Below are 19,893 nucleotides of genomic sequence, written 5' to 3'. Positions count from 1 at the left end.
TAAAGAACTAATATCAACTGCATAACTAATGACAGTAGGCCATGACACATAAAGAACTATTGATTCTTCAATTTTAAGACTATGATGCAAAGTTTGCTCAATTTACAATAGAACTGCCTTGACGGTTTCACTGAAAATTCTGACTTTGGTGTTAGCTGACAGTTCTCTCTCTCCCCCTTGAGTTTCAGATGTTCTTCAGTTGTAGGGATGCTATTCTTGCTTTGTCAATCCGTGCCTTCACATCTGCATCAGATCCTCTTTGTTTATCACTTTTCATATCTTCGAGAGTCTCTCCATTAAGTGTGATTGAGTTGGTGCTCGCTGTGTCGTATTTCAACTTCTTGCTTTTTCCCTTGTGTATTTTGAGACCTATTGATGCAGGAGCTGATGCTACACTGGCTGTCTTTCCCTTCATTTATTGTTGTGTATGGAATGGAAGAGCTAGGTTATCTGAGAAGTCCGAATCGTCTGGCTGCACCCAAGCTGTTCATTGTATTCCATGCTCCCCGTGAGATGTGGAGGTCTTCATAATTCAGTCGACAACCAGAAGAAAGTCGTGAATAAGCAACCTTGTCTGACATCAGTCTTTACTTGGAATGCATGTTTGTAGCATTTCAATGAGTGTCTCGATCAGTTAACGTTTCCAAGTGTTATGTGTAACTCTACCTACTGAGTAGTGATGTTTTAACAAAATACAAATCGACACAATCCTCCACCATATTTCAAATCGATTATGTTTACATATCCATGTCATTCTCAATACTGCCAGACTTTGCTCAGCGTGGAAACTGTCGGGAAGTCATGACCAAAACCTATTCAAGACACAGAAACCAATGTTTCGAGATGACATTTACTAAGTCGTCTCTACTATGACTGGACATGATTTAACCTATGAACTACTTGTACGCTGCTTCCAACAAATGTAAACAATCTTTTATGCACACTGACAGTCGTAATGTACCGCAACTAGGATAGACATTTCGCTAGCGTATAGTCAGATTTTTTGCACCGCAGTGTTATATATCCGACGTTTTACAGCTAAACTAGGGTTAGTGTCAAAGGTATTCCATATTTATGTCACATCTACAGACACCAGTCGCTAATTGACTAATTATGTTTTAAACAGACTATATCGCCTGCACACTCAACGTTGAAAAACCTTTCTCTGAGCAAAAGATATTTACCACAACGCAAAGATATGGAGTAGCAGTGATTTAGAACAAACCTACCCAATTGTATTGTCCATTTTGAGTGAAGTGTGGCTGTATCATCTCACTTCACCTGAGTTATTTATGTGTCCATTTTTCAATATGTTGACGGACCAAATAAATCCCTATTATGTACATTGATGTCACATTAAATGAAATGCGTTTACTAATACGTGAAAAAAAACCAAGTCGCTTTAACTTTACAAAGAACGAGAGATTAGCGCATTGCATAATTTAAATAGTACCACAAAAGTTTACCTTATGTGATGGGTGAAGTATGCATAACAATGTTTACGATAAATTATGGTCTGATTACTTATCAAATAAAATTATGCAGCAGATAGGAATGGAACTGGTAAGTAGAAGTAAACATAGTCACCCTTTGCATACACAAGATCAGTTAACTTCAGAAAGAATAAAAAGATCACTGCACAAAATGACATCTCTATATTTCGCGAAATATTTACAAAATTACACTGAAATCCAATAGGGGTTGTATTGCTATCATCGAGCCTCGAAAACACTCACTAAAATAGAGGAATGTTTAGATCGATTAAACGATGAGAATACAAAAATGTCAAATTGTCTGAAGCTAATGTTTATTTAAACTAAACTCTAAGACAAAAAAATTCATTATAAGCATACAAGTCAAAATTTTGGGATTTGAAGGTATTATATGAAGGAATAGAACTACTCAACTTTTTTGATAAGCGTAATTGTATCGGAAGAACCACACTTAAAAATTGTTTGTCATATCAACTATCTTTAGATGCGTTTATACCATCTATAAATCGTCTACGAATTCTTATGCATCATGACACTGAGAGTGAAATAATTTTCATGTAAACTGCAAAAATCATAGTATAAAAAAGAACTTACAAATTACATAAAGGTTTATAAAGGGTGAAGTTACCACTAAGTATTTAATCAAACTCTAAAGTTAAATTATAGTGAATGTTTCTTAATACTGTTATAAGTGTCGTCAGAGAGTCCAGGCGAGTGATACAGAGGGATATGACAGATCGAAGCGACCAGTGGTCGGCACAACAATAATTTGATGTAGTTCGATTGTTTAGTACAAGTTTATGCACTCAGATTTGAGCTACATGTGTGAGCGTTCGAACCTGTGACCTATTGGTTGGAAAGCGAGTTCTATAACCAATCAGTCACCATTTTACAAAATGACCAGTATGCGTTAATCCCTCAAAATATTTGATTCATTATCTTTCGTTCGTTTGACCAACATAAATTTAGCCCTATATTGTTATAAATTATAACAACGTTAATTTCTTCATTTTTCTGGTAAACAATCTTGCGCATACTCCCTGTTACTTAACATAAAAATGAAGTTCAAACTCAAAAATACATTTCAAGAAAATGTAAATAAACTAATAACGCAGAAGGGGGCTCTAAACTACTGTGATCCCTGTGACAGACAGATGTACCAATTAAAAGTATTACACAAAAGTTTATTAGCTTATGGTGTCACAATTCACAACAGCACACAATAGGAAATCAAACAAAAAAAAGGAAGCCATTAAAATAAAAAAATTTACATAAGTTGACAATAGGAATTAATTTAGAAGATTGGGAGTGAATAGACCTTCACCATTCTAATCAACTAAGAGCTATAGCACTTAGAGTCTCTAACCAATGATTTTCATCATATAGAGAACAACGTTTGAAAAATCTGAGTCTATGCGTTTAAACCAACTGTTAGTAACTTTACAAAGTGATATTAAGTTGTAGTCGGGGGTGCAGATCCACAACATTGTTAACTGATTCGCCACTTTTGTATAAAGCACTGTACCTAGCTTCAACACAGCTGACTCAGTTATCCTGGGTTCAAGAGCAAGATAAGTAATGAGTGCATTTGAGCTACTAGAACCGATATGGAGCCATGTAATTTTCCTTCAAAATACAGATAATGATCATTTCGCAAATCCTAACCCGTAGATTTATTGTTTAGTGCAACTTACCAAACACTTTTATCAGCTTGTTTTGAATCGCTCTATTTTGTGTGTGCGCCGGTAATACTGCCGTCTAAACTATGGCGCAATGGTTGAAAGTCGAAAACTGTAAACACTAAGTAATCACCCATTACATGATTTAGACAACTAGTCAATGGTCCCATAGAGTGATTATACATGGCCTGACCACTCTTCACACTTTACTAATATAAAAACAATATGCTGATATAAAACTGGTATGAAATGTTTTCCGATATAAGATAATAATATTTAGGACTATTAAGAACTGTTTCATATAAAAAGTCGGTGGAGAAAGGGCTTCTACTTGACTTACTTCGTTTTGACCGTTTCTTGTATAGGACTCTGTGTCCACACTCAAGACAGCGAACAAGCTCTCTGGGTCGAATTTCATTTTCAGCCCGACATTCTATAATTAATTAGACCGACACATACAAGCCATCATCAAAAGTAGTACAAAAAACTTGGCATGGATGTAGAAAAAAGTACACACTATAATTGTAAAAACAGAGCAAACATTTTAGTGGAACTTTTTTTCATGACCGGGTTTTTAAAAGCTGTAAACTCATATCTATATGGAATATTGAGGTGAACAATTTGTATGCATGTGTGTAATGATGAATTCACGGGATACAATTCATATCAATAGATAAACAAAACGTGGAGGAAAGTACAGGAATATTAAAAATCTAGGGCCATAACAGAGAAAATATTCTTTGCAAACTGTTTCTGTGTACATATCTCGCTTTAGTCTGAGTATCCTCAATATTTCATTTATAAAAAAGTGTTTACACCTTTCAGTAGATTTGGTTTAATTTTATAAATGATTTTGAATGATAGGTCAAATAATTCGTGTTTGTCGTCAATCAAATGTTCACGAATAAATTGTGTATGTCCACATTACTTTTCAATAAGCTACACTGGTAAGTGCTCTTTTACACGTTGGAAAAGGGTCCTTATGTACTTTTTCAAAGTTCCATTGTTCCCAAAGGAATATATTTGCATAGGATGAAGTCCAACTGACGAAACTCAGTTAAAGAAAAGCTAAGATCCTAAGTATGGTTGCTTATTTCTACAGTGAATCTTTTGTAGCAGCTTTACGTCAAAGATGTATCTGAGAAAATTTAATCATTGTACATTTTTATTGACTGCCAAATTATAACCGATAGAGAATACTCTGATCCATCAATGCTAGTAGTTGGTATCAAGACGTCAGCCACGATTAAGTTCCATGGAAGTAGTGTTGCTCCCAAAGTTTAGACTTAACCGTACTCTGATATAGGTGTTTATATGAAACCGATTGGCGGCTTTAAGAGTACCTTTTGAGTCCTAGTTTTGTTTACCAAATGCGGTGATTGGCTACCTACTTAGGCCTGTTAACCCTCGTGGAGGAGTACAGGACGACCAACAGCATTTCTCATTCAACTCTGTCCTGGACAATCCTTTCCAGTTCTTTCTAGTTGTTATTCATCCTTTCCATATCTGTTTCTATTTTCATGATGTAATGTATTCTTTGGCCTCCCACTTTCCTTCTTTCCTTCAGAATTCCAAGTTAGCTCTTACCTCGTGATGCAGTTTGGTGATTTCCTCAAAGTACGTCCTAGCCACCTTCAGCATCCTTTCCTAATTTTCTCTTCAGATGGAAGCCAGTTTGTCCTCTCCCATAGTAGGCTGTTGCTGGTGGTTTCCGGCCAGTGAATGTTGAGTATTTTGCATAGGCAACTGTTTATAAATACTTATACACTTTCGATGATGGTTGTGGTAGTTCTCGAAGTTTCAGTTCCATACAGTGAAACCGTCTCGACGTTCGTATTGAGGATTATGACTTCGATATCAGTTGACGGTTGTTTTGAGTCCCATATGTCCTCTATTCGCGGGAATATTGTTTTTGATTTGCCAATCCTCGCCTTCACGTCTGCATCAGATCCTCCTTGTTCATCAATGATGCTTCCCAGGTACGTGAATGTCTCCAGATCTTCCAGAGTTTCTCCATCAATCGTAATTGGGTTGGTGTTCTCCGTGTTGCGTTTGAGGATCTTGCTTTTTCCCTTTATGTATCTTGAGGCTTACTTCTGCAGAGGCTTCCGCTACACTGGTTGTCTTGACCTGCATTTGTTGATATGCATAAGATAGAACGGCTAGGTCATCTGCGAAGTCCAAATCGTCTAATTGATTCTGAGATGTCCATTGTACTCCGTGATTTCCCTCACATGTGGAGGTCTTCATAATCCAGTCAATCACCAGAATAAAGAGGAAGGAGGAGATTAGACAGCTTTGTCTGACTCCGGTCCTTACTGGAAATGCACCTGTCAGCTGTCTTCTATGCACGACTTTGCACTGTAGTCCGTCGTATGAGTTCCGGATAATCTTGACAATCTTCTCAAGTACTCCATAGGGTCGAAGAAGTTTCCATAATGTTCTCCTATTCACGCTTTCAAATGCTTCCCCATAATCAAGAAGGTTGATGTATAGTGACGAATTCCATTCGATTGATCGCTCAAATATGATCCATAGTGTGGCGATTCGGTCTGTGCACGACCGAGCCTTACGGAATCCAGCCTGTCGATCTCGAGGTCAGGAGTCTATTGCGTCTTTCATCCAGTTCAGCAACACTCTATTGAAAACTTTTCCCGGTACTGACGACAGTGTGGTGCATCGGTAGTTCTCACATTTGCTCAGACCTCCTTTCTTTGGTATCTTGATGAAGTATCCTTCTTTTCAGTCCGTTGGCACTCGTTCTTCCTCCCAAATATTTCTGAATAAAAGGTGAAGCATGTTTGCAGTTACTTCAATGTCTGACTTCAGTGCTTCAGCTGATATATTGTCACGTGCTACTGACTCCCCACTCTTGATCTGTCTGATAGCCATCTATCTTGATTTCTTCCATCGTTGGTGAAGTGACAGATTTAGGAAGGTCTGTAGATGCTGCTCTGGTTGTTAGAAGGAGAATCGGCCTTGTAACTTCCGAAGAATATCGGCTTTCATCATGAGGTGTCATAATTCTTCCTTCAACTCCCAGGGCAGAGTTTAAATGGTTTGAATTATTTTTTTCTGGTTAGCGTTTTCTTTAGCGGGTTAGTTTTCTACGGGCTTGGAACCGGCAGTAACTCTAGAAGAGCTACAGGTAGAGTTGCGGTGGTTGGTATCACCCTAAAATTTTCCATGTTGATCAGAAACTACATCCCGGTCTTCCTATCCATAGCATGCAGGAATCGACTATCTTGAGGGTTCTGACCAGCGATAACAGTCATCAGTGATCATTGGCTGTTGCATTTGTCTGGGTCTTAATACCGAACGGACAGTGACGTTTACTGTCTAGCACTGGTGCTATTTTTACATCCTAATCTGCTCCAAAAATTTCGACGCGATATTCTGTTTAGTCGTACTTTTGCTACATATTTTACTAATGCATTAACCATTTGCTTCAACTCTTTATGTTGGTCGTTTGGTGTGACAGTAGTAGAGCTACTGTTGGAGTTTTCAAACATTCATATATCTTGTCAGCGACTATTGGGAGCATGTCCAGATTGACTTCTTGTTCACCAAACATTGAAATCTGTCGGATATTTCGGAGACGCCTGAGCCATAATTGACAGAGCAAAGGTAGGTCAACCTGTCGATTGCTTAAAATGTTTAGCATGTGTCACTTTAGCTGGGACGGTGTGCTATCTCCTAGTTGTACATTAAGAAATTGTTGCTTAACCAGACAGACCAGTTGCTGTAAAGACTTCTGGTTTTAGGACACCATATAGTGTTTTGTTTTAATACAACACAGACTTGCTCGATCATATCATACAGTATTACAGAGTATATCTGCCTGATTAATAATTCTATGCGCGGAAAAAAATGCTTTCAAGCCCGGCAAACCATAAAGCGGAATCGCATGCTTTAAAAGCCGTTACGGGTAAAGAACCCGTTTTGGGAAGTATAAGAAAAGATTCTTAAGACAATAAGAAAATGAATATATGACACAATAGTGAACATAATAGGGATAAGTGAAACGCAAATAAGCAGTACGAATGTTCGCCGAATCGGGGTTTTTAATGTAAGTTTATGAATAGTAATGTGATATGGCAGTTCCAGATGTAATGCGGTGTTGTGGGATTGACAATGGACAAACTGACGAACCCTAAAAAACACCTGGTCATAAATAACCGTAAATTATACACTGATAACCGACTATTGTGAATAACTATGGATTATGTCTGTACATCGCATTATAACAAACAATCTATTCGCAATTAATTCCATGACCAAAAGACGGAAACGACCAATAAAATCAATTAAATAGAACGTTCTGAAGAATTCAATGATTATAAAAACGACCAACGAGGTTCAACAATCATAGTGCGCGTACTTGAAAACCGGTATCATTTAGCTGAATCTGAAAGATTTATGGTCAGTTTGTTAGTCACAGTTAGTGTGGAATCTATTTTGAACATTACCGGCTCAAGTTGGCAAAACACGCCACGCCAGTTCAACAAGGGGGAAATGAGTAGGGTGAAAATCAAAACGATAAATAATAAATCACAATTGAAACATGAAAATGAAAAACAAAGGTCATAATGGAGTGGATGAATTTAGAGGGCATAAAGTAAGAAGAGATAGGTAAGTTATGATGTTAGGAAATAAACCGAACTGTACGCAATCAACTTTGAGACCATCCGACTCCTCGAATCATAAATGACTACCTTATGTACTCCAATTAGTAATCTGCATCCACAAAGATGGTCTATTAGGATAAACAGTAGGACCAAAAACTGATTTAATTTTTGTATTAGACTCCCTTGCTGCGAGACACATCTAGCATGAAAAATCTTACATACTGACTAAAAAGATGGTCGGTCTAGTGCTTGAAACACTGTAAGTGCAAATATAGCAAAGGCGTGGTACAAAACACATTTTTACATATTAGACGTTTCATGATATACATCATAGTCATCTCAAGCAACAAATAAAGGGGAAATAAAGACGAACAAAGGGGAAAATGATGGAGAAGCGCGCCTAAATGTCTGCTCTTTCGCCTGTCAGAGGAGAATAATGCGGATTCTCCAGCTAAATTGAGTTATTTTAGTATTCTTAAGCATAATTACTCGTTTCCGTGAGTCTACCTTACCGGTTATTTGTGTATTATCAGTCAAATGCTAACTTGAAGCCTATCACAGAAAGACATCGCATAACGCTGAACTGCTTACTTGGCTACAGTATATCCACTATGCACTGATTTCTTAATTTGCCTCATATGCGACTCGAATGGGACTGCTGAAAAACAATCTAAAAGTCCATGTGCATGTTCAACTTCGTTTTCAATAAACGCTTTTTTAAACATACGCTTACTTTCTAACTTGTACGGAAAGCTCTTTAAGTGAGTGTTGAGAAAGCCTGTTTGATCTAAATGCACTTGTAATTAAGTACACGTGTCTAATTAGTAACGCATAACCTGTTCATTCTTTTGTAGATCTTTTCAAATTACAATAAAACTTGGCAATTACAATTAAAATACATAACGATCGATGCGCTAGCAACTGTCAACTATTCATGATATTGTACAATGACGTTTTTTTCTTTTTAATAAATTCCTTTCAACATGTACAACTTTTAACGTCTATTGAAGTTGTCGTGTGGTTTGTTATGGAAATAAAGGCGAACACATGAAATGGTTGGGGTTAGGCCAAATGTGTGTTAAAAACTGAAACGAAATTAGATAGATCGGTGTGTATGCAAAAAGTAGACAAATTAGAGACATTCAAAACAGAGCGACATAAAGGGGAAGATCCGCATTGTTTTTCCCCTGACAGGCGAAAGAACAGACATTTAGGCGCGTTGCCCCATCATTTTCCCTTTATTTTCCAACGTATTTTCCCGTTTATTTGCCTTTATTTGTTGCTTGGTATCGACCAACTACTAAGTCAAGATTTTGAAGACAAGTGTCTACCCCTGTTCACAACACTCCTTCGTCAGAAAATAGGCCTTCAACTGCTTTCTGCAATGAACTTGACACATAAACCGACAAACAGAGAAATGACAAGTCAATGCCTGTGACGTAACTCACCTCCGCATATATAGGAAACAGTTTTTGACAAGTGAGTCGCAGAATTTGCAGCTGGTGTAGCACCGCTCCCACTCCTACTCTCCATTTATAGGTCTACAAGCTATCACGGTAAAGTACTTCAGGTTGGCAGGGAACCACAAAATTACGGCAGTGAGGCGCGACAGTTGTAACTCGCGCTGGATGTGCCAATATGTAGAAAGTTAATGTTTGAATTAAGACATGTTTTAGCGTTTGAAAAAGGGGTTAAGACCTCTGTGATTTCCATTATAATAAGTTTGGACGCTCAGCTACGATAGCCTTTCAGAATTATATGTTTAGTTTCAGGGTTACCTTCGAAAGTGGAGCTCTCGTGAATAGCTCTTGCGATATCGCGTGTCGGAAATTTAATTAGTCATTTATATAAAATATGCATCAAATGACCCCAAGTGCATTATTCTTTTCCATTAGTCAAGGAAAGTTGCGGATAAGACACTGAAATAAATCAGGGAAAGATACAGTGGATGAGAAGATAGGGTTGTGTATGTAGCGCCAAATAAATACCCGAAATAAATACTTCAGTCAGCTAAGACATTGATGCTGACCCCATTAAGTTTACTAAACGTCCTACCTGAAGGCGCTTGGTCACGCATTCGCATCCGATCACGAGTAGGTACGCCGTTCTACCCATCCCTTGCAACTGCTAGTCAGCTTAGACCAAATGTTTCTCAAAATAGTGATAACTTTTCGAACATATCTTCGAACCCCTTCGTTTGTGGCCTCTGATTTGACTGGATTGGTATACTTTGACGATGCGGTTTGTCCTATTCACCGATATTTTTACTCACCAACTGGTATATATTGTATTCATCATGACGGAACAGACACCTAAGCTGTTTATGATCAAGACACTTTGGCCTTCCATATCTCAACTCATGTCATTCTTGCCCGGCAATCTTTGTAGCCTGTTGCTACTCCACATAACCTACTTCTGAGGCTTGCTAAACTTTGTTTATCTCAGACAAATTATCTGACCTAATGGCTGTCACTAATTCTTTACCAGATTCATTCAACACCTTTAACAGAGCTCCGCTATGAATGTACATCGGTGAATAAAGCATCATTTACTTACGACTGTTACCCTTCGTGGAGCATAGACTGCCATCTGGAATTCTCCAACCAACTCTGAATTACACCCTCCATTGCAACTGTTTCTGATTGCTATCTATTCTTTTGATGTCTGCCTCCTCTGCCCGACGCAATGTGTTCTTCGATCTTCCTCTTTTCCTTTTCTCTTCAAAATTCCAAATTAGTGCTTGTCGTGCAATGCAGTTTGATGATTTCCTCAAAGTATGTCCTATTCACCTCCAGAATCTCTTCTTAATTTCCTCTCCAGTTGGAAGCTGGTTTATTCTCTATCATAGTAGGTTGTTCCTGCTGGTCGCCGGTCAAAGGATACACAGTATCTTATGGAAACGGCTGTTTATAGATACCTGTATCTTTATGGTCATCACTGCCTTGACGTTTTCACTGAAAATTCTGACTTTGGTGTTAGCTGACAGTTCTCTCTCTCCCCCTTGAGTTTCAGATGTTCTTCAGTTGTAGGGATGCTATTCTTGCTTTGTCAATCCGTGCCTTCACATCTGCATCAGATCCTCTTTGTTTATCACTTTTCATATCTTCGAGAGTCTCTCCATTAAGTGTGATTGAGTTGGTGCTCGCTGTGTCGTATTTCAACTTCTTGCTTTTTCCCTTGTGTATTTTGAGACCTATTGATGCAGGAGCTGATGCTACACTGGCTGTCTTTCCCTTCATTTATTGTTGTGTATGGAATGGAAGAGCTAGGTTATCTGAGAAGTCCGAATCGTCTGGCTGCACCCAAGCTGTTCATTGTATTCCATGCTCCCCGTGAGATGTGGAGGTCTTCATAATTCAGTCGACAACCAGAAGAAAGTCGTGAATAAGCAACCTTGTCTGACATCAGTCTTTACTTTGAATGCATCTGTATGTCGGGCACATTTACCTCTTAAAGATAAACTTAGGTGATTTATCGGTTTCTAAATACCTATCTCAGACTTATTTTTCTAGTATTCTATACAAGTCGCCGACGGTTAAAACTGACACGTCTTTATGTCCTGATTATACTTAATGAAATTTAACTATTTAATTAACGGTTACTATCTCACGTAATGTCTTAACACGTTATCTCTAGAGTTTCTTATACACCCACAGTCACTTATTATAGCATTAGTTCAGTTAATGATTAACATTATCTACTTACTTATTTATTCCGTGTTTTTAAACGAGCCATCTACTCATTAATCTTCCACATTGGTTAGTAATATCATCAAAGAAATATCATCAACTCCCACACCAAACGAAACGTGTAAGTCTGTTTTCCCCGTGTCTATCGAATATCCACTTGACGGAGTCAAACGTTCATCTTCTGAACTTCAACCTTCTTATACACAAATATCACTATCGCTGTATGATTTTCCGTGAAACAACCCCTTTATCTCTTCATTCTATATGCCAGTGGTAAAACTGGTTGATATTAAATTTATGATACCCAGATACATTGATTTGTCAATACAGTGTACCCATCAGTATGATCAACTAAGGCCAAAAAATCAAACTTTAACAAATCAAGGCATCTAATACCCCTTCTGATATGCACTGAAATACTGATCTCTAATGTATCTATCTAAGGCAATTACAAAACTGTACTGCTTAAGGTAACAATAAACCTAACCAGTTAGCACTGCTAATTTATATAAAGGCCCTAAATAATAATAAAAACCTGGAAAAACTCACTAAAGCCGAATAAATCTCAGGGTTTCCAGGTGAAGAAGTAACGAAACGAGCAATGCTTTCCTACAATGTGGTTGCCTACAATCTCCCTGCACACTGCCCACTAAGCTGAGGGATATTTTCCTCGGAGCATGTGGTATGTTGAACGTCAGCTGCCAAGTCTCCTACCTTAGAAAAGATTATCAGATAAATCCACATGCCTCATCCCGTCCAAATTTAGCCCTTGTAAAGACGCTAAATAGTTTAATAATTCGAGTGAAAATATTAGCACATGGATTCCCTTGAAGAACATAAAAGTCACTCAGGACCTTACGCCTTGCCGATTTCGTTTAAGAAAATGTGGAGAGACAGGCTCGCCAGATCGTGTTACTGCAAACAACCAACCATAGAAAACGCAAAAATCTGTAGGGAATACCAGACACATTTGCCATGAGTATATTTTGGATACACAAACGGAAGATCACTCTGTTGATGCAGATGAGTCTTTCCATCAGAAATGCAGGCTGTTTACGTAGTAAATTACTTGAATATGAGCCATATGACGACACGACCAACTAAGCATCGTAGTAACCTACTTTTATGACGAGAATGCGATTGGTGTAATGGAAACAATTAGTATTATAACCAATTGTACCAGTGATTTTTTTACTGTACCAAAAGCACTTTTCCTTTCGTTGCGTGTGACCTTGCACGGACGCGCTTACACTCCGTAGTTTTGCCTGTAACTTTGGCACGTCTCGGTATTCTTTCGATACCTTTTGATATCTTATTTGGATCATTAACAGCCTTCTGATTTTTGGACTACCGAGGGAACCAAGTCGATACCTGACACGTAATCTTCATGTAGTGGTGATCATAGTCAACCGCGACTCCACGCCATCTACAGCCTTATCAAGTAAAAAGTATTCCTCTAAGAGGCACTACACAATATAACCTCAGTGAACCTGAATTATTCACACAAAACACTTCTAAGACACTAAGAAACTCACCAGATCTGGGAATGAAGAATGAACAGACGAAATATGGGACATTTCAAATAACATGCCGAATACAAATTCGCTTCCCCCGTACAACTTTACTGAGACAGTGTTCCCATCCCCCTCTTGGTGAAATTTTTTGTGCCGGTAGATACTCCTCATTTTATCCATAGAAGAAACTAGGCTGATGATCGAAAAAGTTTTTATTCACGTCATGGAACGGATAAAGTCGGAGCACGAGATTGTCCTTTTCAAACACACAAAGTATTTTAGGATTCAATATAAAATAATGAGAAATATAATGCGTACACAAAATAAGCAGGTAAATGAATATTTGGTCTGTATATCTTTGACATTGCTCATATGTTCTCATCCAACTCTTAATCAATCAACCTTAGTTATTACATCAGCTTTCTCCAAGAATCGACTTCTACAGGAATGCCGGTTCGGTCAGTTAGTCAAGTAAGAATATGTTGATTCGGCTACTTCGGCCTAACATATTATAATATATTTCTGCGATAGCAGGTACACACCATTTTTACAGGCATGTGTTACGTCCAATTATGAGTTTTCGCCCGTTCCAACTATTGAAGTACTGGCCGTCGATATTCGCAAATCACGAACCCAAGTAGGCAAGAGAACCAAAACTGCAAATTAGATACCAAGTTTATTCGCAATTCACAAATAATCGACCAAAGTCGTTCTAACAACAATAATTATAACAATTACAAAACAAACCTTCAATTTTGTAGGTTACCGGAGCAAAAACTCCCAAATACCAAACCAATGACAAAAGAAACCAAAATGTCCGAAAAGAATGATATAAACAAACAAGTCCAAAGGTTAAGTAAAACAAACACATCCAAAAACACAGTAAAATTGATGTACAGTAGAAAGGTTTTAATCAGCCAAATGTCTTCAGCTCTCCCGTAACAGCATGATCTACAATTTACAACATATACTGGTTCACAGTATGCATCCTAAGCAAGGTTATTTAGTAATTATAATCCATAAAAGTTGATAGCAGTTCATTCGTTCAGATATAATGTGTTTTCATCAGAATAGTTTCCAAAGGGGCATCACGTCCACGTTACATACCAGATCCAATCTCGACAAAAAGTGTATTAGGGTTTCGGTTGTGCTAAGTATTTATGTAATGCAGCCTTTTAACTTTATAGTTGTTATAAAATAGACTTGTGGAGCGCCTGGTTCGAACTATGACCTTAGGAAAGCGCGTTCGTCGAGCTTGTTCCAGATGTCGGAGGTTACATAGCTTCACCCTCAGAGCAAGATTCTGAAGAGAAAAAAGGAGAAACCGAGGAGCAGCAAAGCATTTGGATATGAACGAATACCAATGCTTAACATTTATTAGTGGAACAGACGGAGGACGATAAGTTATTAGATTAAATTGATAATAGCTCATGTTGCTAGAGTGAAGTGTGATCAGGGGCTCCAGAGGAGAGAACGCAGCAATAAAGAACAATGAGTTGTGATATTTATCAAGGTGGAGTAGGTTCGAATGAAGGAAGGGAAGTCAAGGTTGGAATGAGGAAGAACAGAGAGTGCATATCGAGAGTAGAGTGTTAAGTAAAATTACAACCATATCCTTTACAGTCTGTTTTGTTTTTCATCATCCGATGCCTGCCACACAGTTTTTATGTAAAAGTCCGAGTTAGCATGTTTTAGGTTGTCTTAGTAGAATAGTTAATCCAGCATAAAATAATTAGAAACATAAGTCTGAATGGTGAGCGTAGGAGAACAACCCCAATATCACAGATTGATTGACTTATTCTCATCCATAAAGAGCCTGATACAAACAAAATGTTCTGCTCCAAAAACATGGGTGGATCGAAGTTATCGCCTTCACCATCAAACCTTGCTAGACAGTAATTCCACCCTCCCTCCTTTTGTGATGTTAGCCTCATTTAATCTTTTTTTGGATAAACAATACCTCACAAAATGCTCTGTGTTCCACATACTGTTGGAAAACACTATTTCTATAGGTACCATTTTACAAGCTTATCAGACAGTTACAAATTATGGAATGTGGGTAAGGCTTCGACGCAATGCTCTAATTGACTATCGTGTGAAGTATAGGTTACCAATCAGAGTATAGGCATTAAGAAGGGTATAATGTAGGATACTTGCTTACCAAAGTCGGCGGAAAAGTGTAGAAATACAATAGTTACAGATAAGATAAGGTAACGAGTGGTGAAATAATATCAATGGAAAGGCAACATAGTGTACAGATGAGTAAAAAGCTGATAAAGAATAGACAAGAAGTAACTCACACTAAATTCGTGCTGAGGTTATTTTGTTCTATGCTAACCGGTTGATCGGTAACAGGTTCCATGGATGCAAGACCACTGGTAGTAGGTAGTTGATTGTGCGTTTCTTTTGACTTTTTAAGGTATTTGTGAGTGTCTCTTAGCGACCAAGTATCGATAGGTCCAGTGAGTTGCCTGTCTACTTCAATTTAAAAAAAAATAAGGGAGTAGAAAGTATCTAATTCAATTACAAAGTAGGGAAATAAGGCAATTTAGTCTATATGTGTAGATAGCCTATTATGTCTGTGTGGGACGCGGATGTGTTCTTTTGTGATAGATCTGTCCAGGTGAGAGCTTGATCGATAAGTCTTACAAACGAATGCAATTTATCTGCCATGCGTATTTCAGAGGGAAGACTGTTCTATATTAGTTCATACTTGGTGAGAAAGAAACTTTCCCAAGTTTTGTTTAGTTTTTCAAGAGACGCGTAGCGTAGCGTATCTACTCGTGATTCGTCGAGAATCCTCTGACGAGTGCCTTCAGCTAGGATGTGTCCGGTGAAACTAATAAGGTGGGTATCAGTGTCGTAAACTTAAAGAACCATTTATTTTGGGGATAATCTACAAAACTGCTTGCAAATTAGTGATGCTAAGAGAACAAATAATGGTTAATGTACGAATGGAGTTAAACGCAGTTATATGCTCAAGGTAATCAATAGTGTCAGTGTTAGATGAGGTTAGAAAACTAGGTTTTACCTATTAACCAACAGATTGCATCCTTTCATTATGACCAGGTTACAGTGACTGACATATTGTGTCATTTGATTTCCGTTCGGTATGTAAAGCGTTCGTCGCCCAGCCATTCTTGATAGTTACGGGACTAGTCTCGAAAAACTATCTACAGGAGTAGTAAACTTTGTAGCACTTAGTTTATTGCGCAGAAACTAAATTGCTGAGGTATCTGATACATTACTCTACATATATATATATATATATATATACGTTTATCCAGCCCAGGAAAGTACATATTCCGTTTTGAAAACTTACCTACTTAGGTCTGTTAACCTTCGTGGGGGAGCACAGGACGACCAACAGCATTTCCCATCCAACACTATCCTGAACAATCCTATGTGTTCATTTCTTTTCTCTCTTTTTTTTCCTTCTAAATAAATATTATTCTTAAGATTACGAAGCTTTGGATTAAGACAATAACTTGTGTTACGCTGAATGTAACTTATCAGACTCGTTTTATCTTCACTATGTATATACACCTCATACATATTGACTATCTTTTGCACGTAATTGAGACTTTCATAGCATCACTCAAAACTATGACTGCACGCAAAAACACTTATTCTAACGTCATATCTTACCGCAATAATAAGTTATTTACTTATTAATTTATTCCGTTTTTTTATTTATATTACTCGTTTTTGCTATACATACATAGTTATTTATTCTTGTTCTGCGTTAAGATATTTACGTATTCCGCGTCTCCTTTATTTATATTTCCTTAGTTTCTTCCTTTCCTCCTTCAAAATCAATTCAAAATTCTTGCCAATTACGCAGAACCTGATTTATTATCACTATTATTATTACTATTCTATTATTAACATTTTATTTTCGTTTTCCTTCCTTTCTCAAACATGGCATATGTATTGCTAACGTTATTGAAAACGGTGTATTATTGCATTTTTGAAGAAACACGAAATGGTTTCTTCACAGCATTTATGTACCCATAAGGTGATTGTGATTAATAATAATAATATAATACAGTGAAACCGTCTCGACGTTCGTATTGAGGATTATGACTTCGATATCAGTTGACGGTTGTTTTGAGTCCCATATGTCCTCTATTCGCGGGAATATTGTTTTTGATTTGCCAATCCTCGCCTTCACGTCTGCATCAGATCCTCCTTGTTCATCAATGATGCTTCCCAGGTACGTGAATGTCTCCAGATCTTCCAGAGTTTCTCCATCAATCGTAATTGGGTTGGTGTTCTCCGTGTTGCGTTTGAGGATCTTGCTTTTTCCCTTTATGTATCTTGAGGCTTACTTCTGCAGAGGCTTCCGCTACACTGGTTGTCTTGACCTGCATTTGTTGATATGCATAAGATAGAACGGCTAGGTCATCTGCGAAGTCCAAATCGTCTAATTGATTCTGAGATGTCCATTGTACTCCGTGATTTCCCTCACATGTGGAGGTCTTCATAATCCAGTCAATCACCAGAAGAAAGAGGAAGGAGGAGATTAGACAGCTTTGTCTGACTCCGGTCCTTACTGGAAATGCACCTGTCAGCTGTCTTCTATGCACGACTTTGCACTGTAGTCCGTCGTATGAGTTCCGGATAATCTTGACAATCTTCTCAAGTACTCCATAGGGTCGAAGAAGTTTCCATAATGTTCTCCTATTCACGCTTTCAAATGCTTCCCCATAATCAAGAAGGTTGATGTATAGTGACGAATTCCATTCGATTGATCGCTCAAATATGATCCATAGTGTGGCGATTCGGTCTGTGCACGACCGAGCCTTACGGAATCCAGCCTGTCGATCTCGAGGTCAGGAGTCTATTGCGTCTTTCATCCAGTTCAGCAACACTCTATTGAAAACTTTTCCCGGTACTGACGACAGTGTGGTGCATCGGTAGTTCTCACATTTGCTCAGACCTCCTTTCTTTGGTATCTTGATGAAGTATCCTTCTTTTCAGTCCGTTGGCACTCGTTCTTCCTCCCAAATATTTCTGAATAAAAGGTGAAGCATGTTTGCAGTTACTTCAATGTCTGACTTCAGTGCTTCAGCTGATATATTGTCACGTGCTACTGACTCCCCACTCTTGATCTGTCTGATAGCCATCTATCTTGATTTCTTCCATCGTTGGTGAAGTGACAGATTTAGGAAGGTCTGTAGATGCTGCTCTGGTTGTTAGAAGGAGAATCGGCCTTGTAACTTCCGAAGAATATCGGCTTTCATCATGAGGTGTCATAATTCTTCCTTCAACTCCCAGGGCAGAGTTTAAATGGTTTGAATTATTTTTTTCTGGTTAGCGTTTTCTTTAGCGGGTTAGTTTTCTACGGGCTTGGAACCGGCAGTAACTCTAGAAGAGCTACAGGTAGAGTTGCGGTGGTTGGTATCACCCTAAAATTTTCCATGTTGATCAGAAACTACATCCCGGTCTTCCTATCCATAGCATGCAGGAATCGACTATCTTGAGGGTTCTGACCAGCGATAACAGTCATCAGTGATCATTGGCTGTTGCATTTGTCTGGGTCTTAATACCGAACGGACAGTGACGTTAACATGTCAACATCAACATAGATATAACAACATCCCAGGTCTTGTAGTGAATTCAACTAGTGGTTTGGCCGTACAATCTACCCCTCAGATTGTCTAACGAGTCACCATGGGCCTTGTGAATTTGAAACTCACTTCACCTATTAAACAAAGAGGACCGCATCCTGAACTCACCGAAAACATAGTTGATGTCATCTGCAGGATGCCCTACTGCTGACACTGAGTCTGACGATGTTATGCTAGAAGGAATATACTGCTCTATTCTTCTCTGAAACACTCATGTCCTGATTCTAGGGGACTTCTATCTTTCTAAAGTCAACTCCGCTGAACATACGTACATTGGAGGTGACAACTCTACTGGAGCCCGGTTCTTTAACATCACTGAAGATTTGTGATTACTCCAAAATGTGAAGTTAGCAACTTGGCAGATACATGGTCAGATGCCATCACGCTCGGAATGGATATTTACAAACGAGGAATTCCTTATCGACAACCTCTCGATCGACACTTTAAAGTCAAGGTCAACTTCACGTTCTTTCAGACCATGGGATGTCCTAGTGGGGTTCCCCAGGGTTCAGTACTAGGTCCTCTTCTTTTCTTGAATTATACAAACGGTCTCCCACCTCAGATGTCGCCGGACTTATTACTTTCCGCCGATGATGTGAAAATCTGGAGAGAGATACGCAACCAAGAGGAAATTCTAGCACTTCAGGAGGAACTGACTCGACTCCAAAGTTGGGCAGACGACAACAGACTTACCTTCAACACTTCAAAGTGTAAAGTATTCCATCTGCGACATGTTGCAGACTACAGTTACAACTTGAGAAATTCCTCTCTCGAATTGTCCCATGTTGAGAAAAGATCTATGAGTGTTGGTGCCCTACGATTTGAAGTTCAAGTTCGCCAACTGTGACAAAAATGACTTTCGAGCAAACCTTGCACTGGTAATGTTGAGGAGCATTTTTGGCCATTTCGACGGAAGAACATTCCATATAATCTTCGACAGTTTCATTCGTCCCCACTCACAGTACGGAAATATAGTATTTCCTCCCTCACTCCAAAAGGATAAGGACACACTGGAACGTATCCAACGGCGAGTCACAAAATCAGTTTGGAAAATCAAATTAAAGTCTTATGGAGAGCTCCCCAAATCACTGGACTTTTACCCATTAGAGTATAAACGTCTTAGAGCTGACCTTCTTATGGCTTACAGTATCCTTAACACTTCTGAGCATCTCCTTAAACACCTACTTAAGATTGGTCCCAACACAAACCTTAGAGGTAACACCCAGAAGCTGGAGATACAACATAAGGTGCAACTTG

The 19,893-nt window shown here is 38.5% G+C and overlaps 1 protein-coding gene across 1 annotated transcript; it reads right to left on the bottom strand.

Annotated features, from left to right (window-relative positions):
- Positions 1-1,537: 1,537 nt before the first annotated feature.
- Smp_132030 (hypothetical protein) lies at positions 1,538-9,333 on the bottom strand (the record flags this gene model as incomplete). The annotated part of the gene is made up of 3 exons (XM_018789416.1): positions 1,538-1,653; positions 3,513-3,605; positions 9,249-9,333. The coding sequence occupies 3 exons, from the start codon at positions 9,331-9,333 to the stop codon at positions 1,538-1,540; spliced, it is 294 nt and encodes a 97-aa protein (XP_018654862.1).
- Positions 9,334-19,893: the final 10,560 nt, after the last annotated feature.

The sequence above is a fragment of the Schistosoma mansoni genome, chromosome W (assembly GCF_000237925.1).
Source record: "Schistosoma mansoni strain Puerto Rico chromosome W, complete genome".
Taxonomy (NCBI): Eukaryota; Metazoa; Platyhelminthes; class Trematoda; order Strigeidida; family Schistosomatidae; genus Schistosoma; species Schistosoma mansoni.
This window is presented reverse-complemented; position numbering and strand designations above follow the sequence as displayed.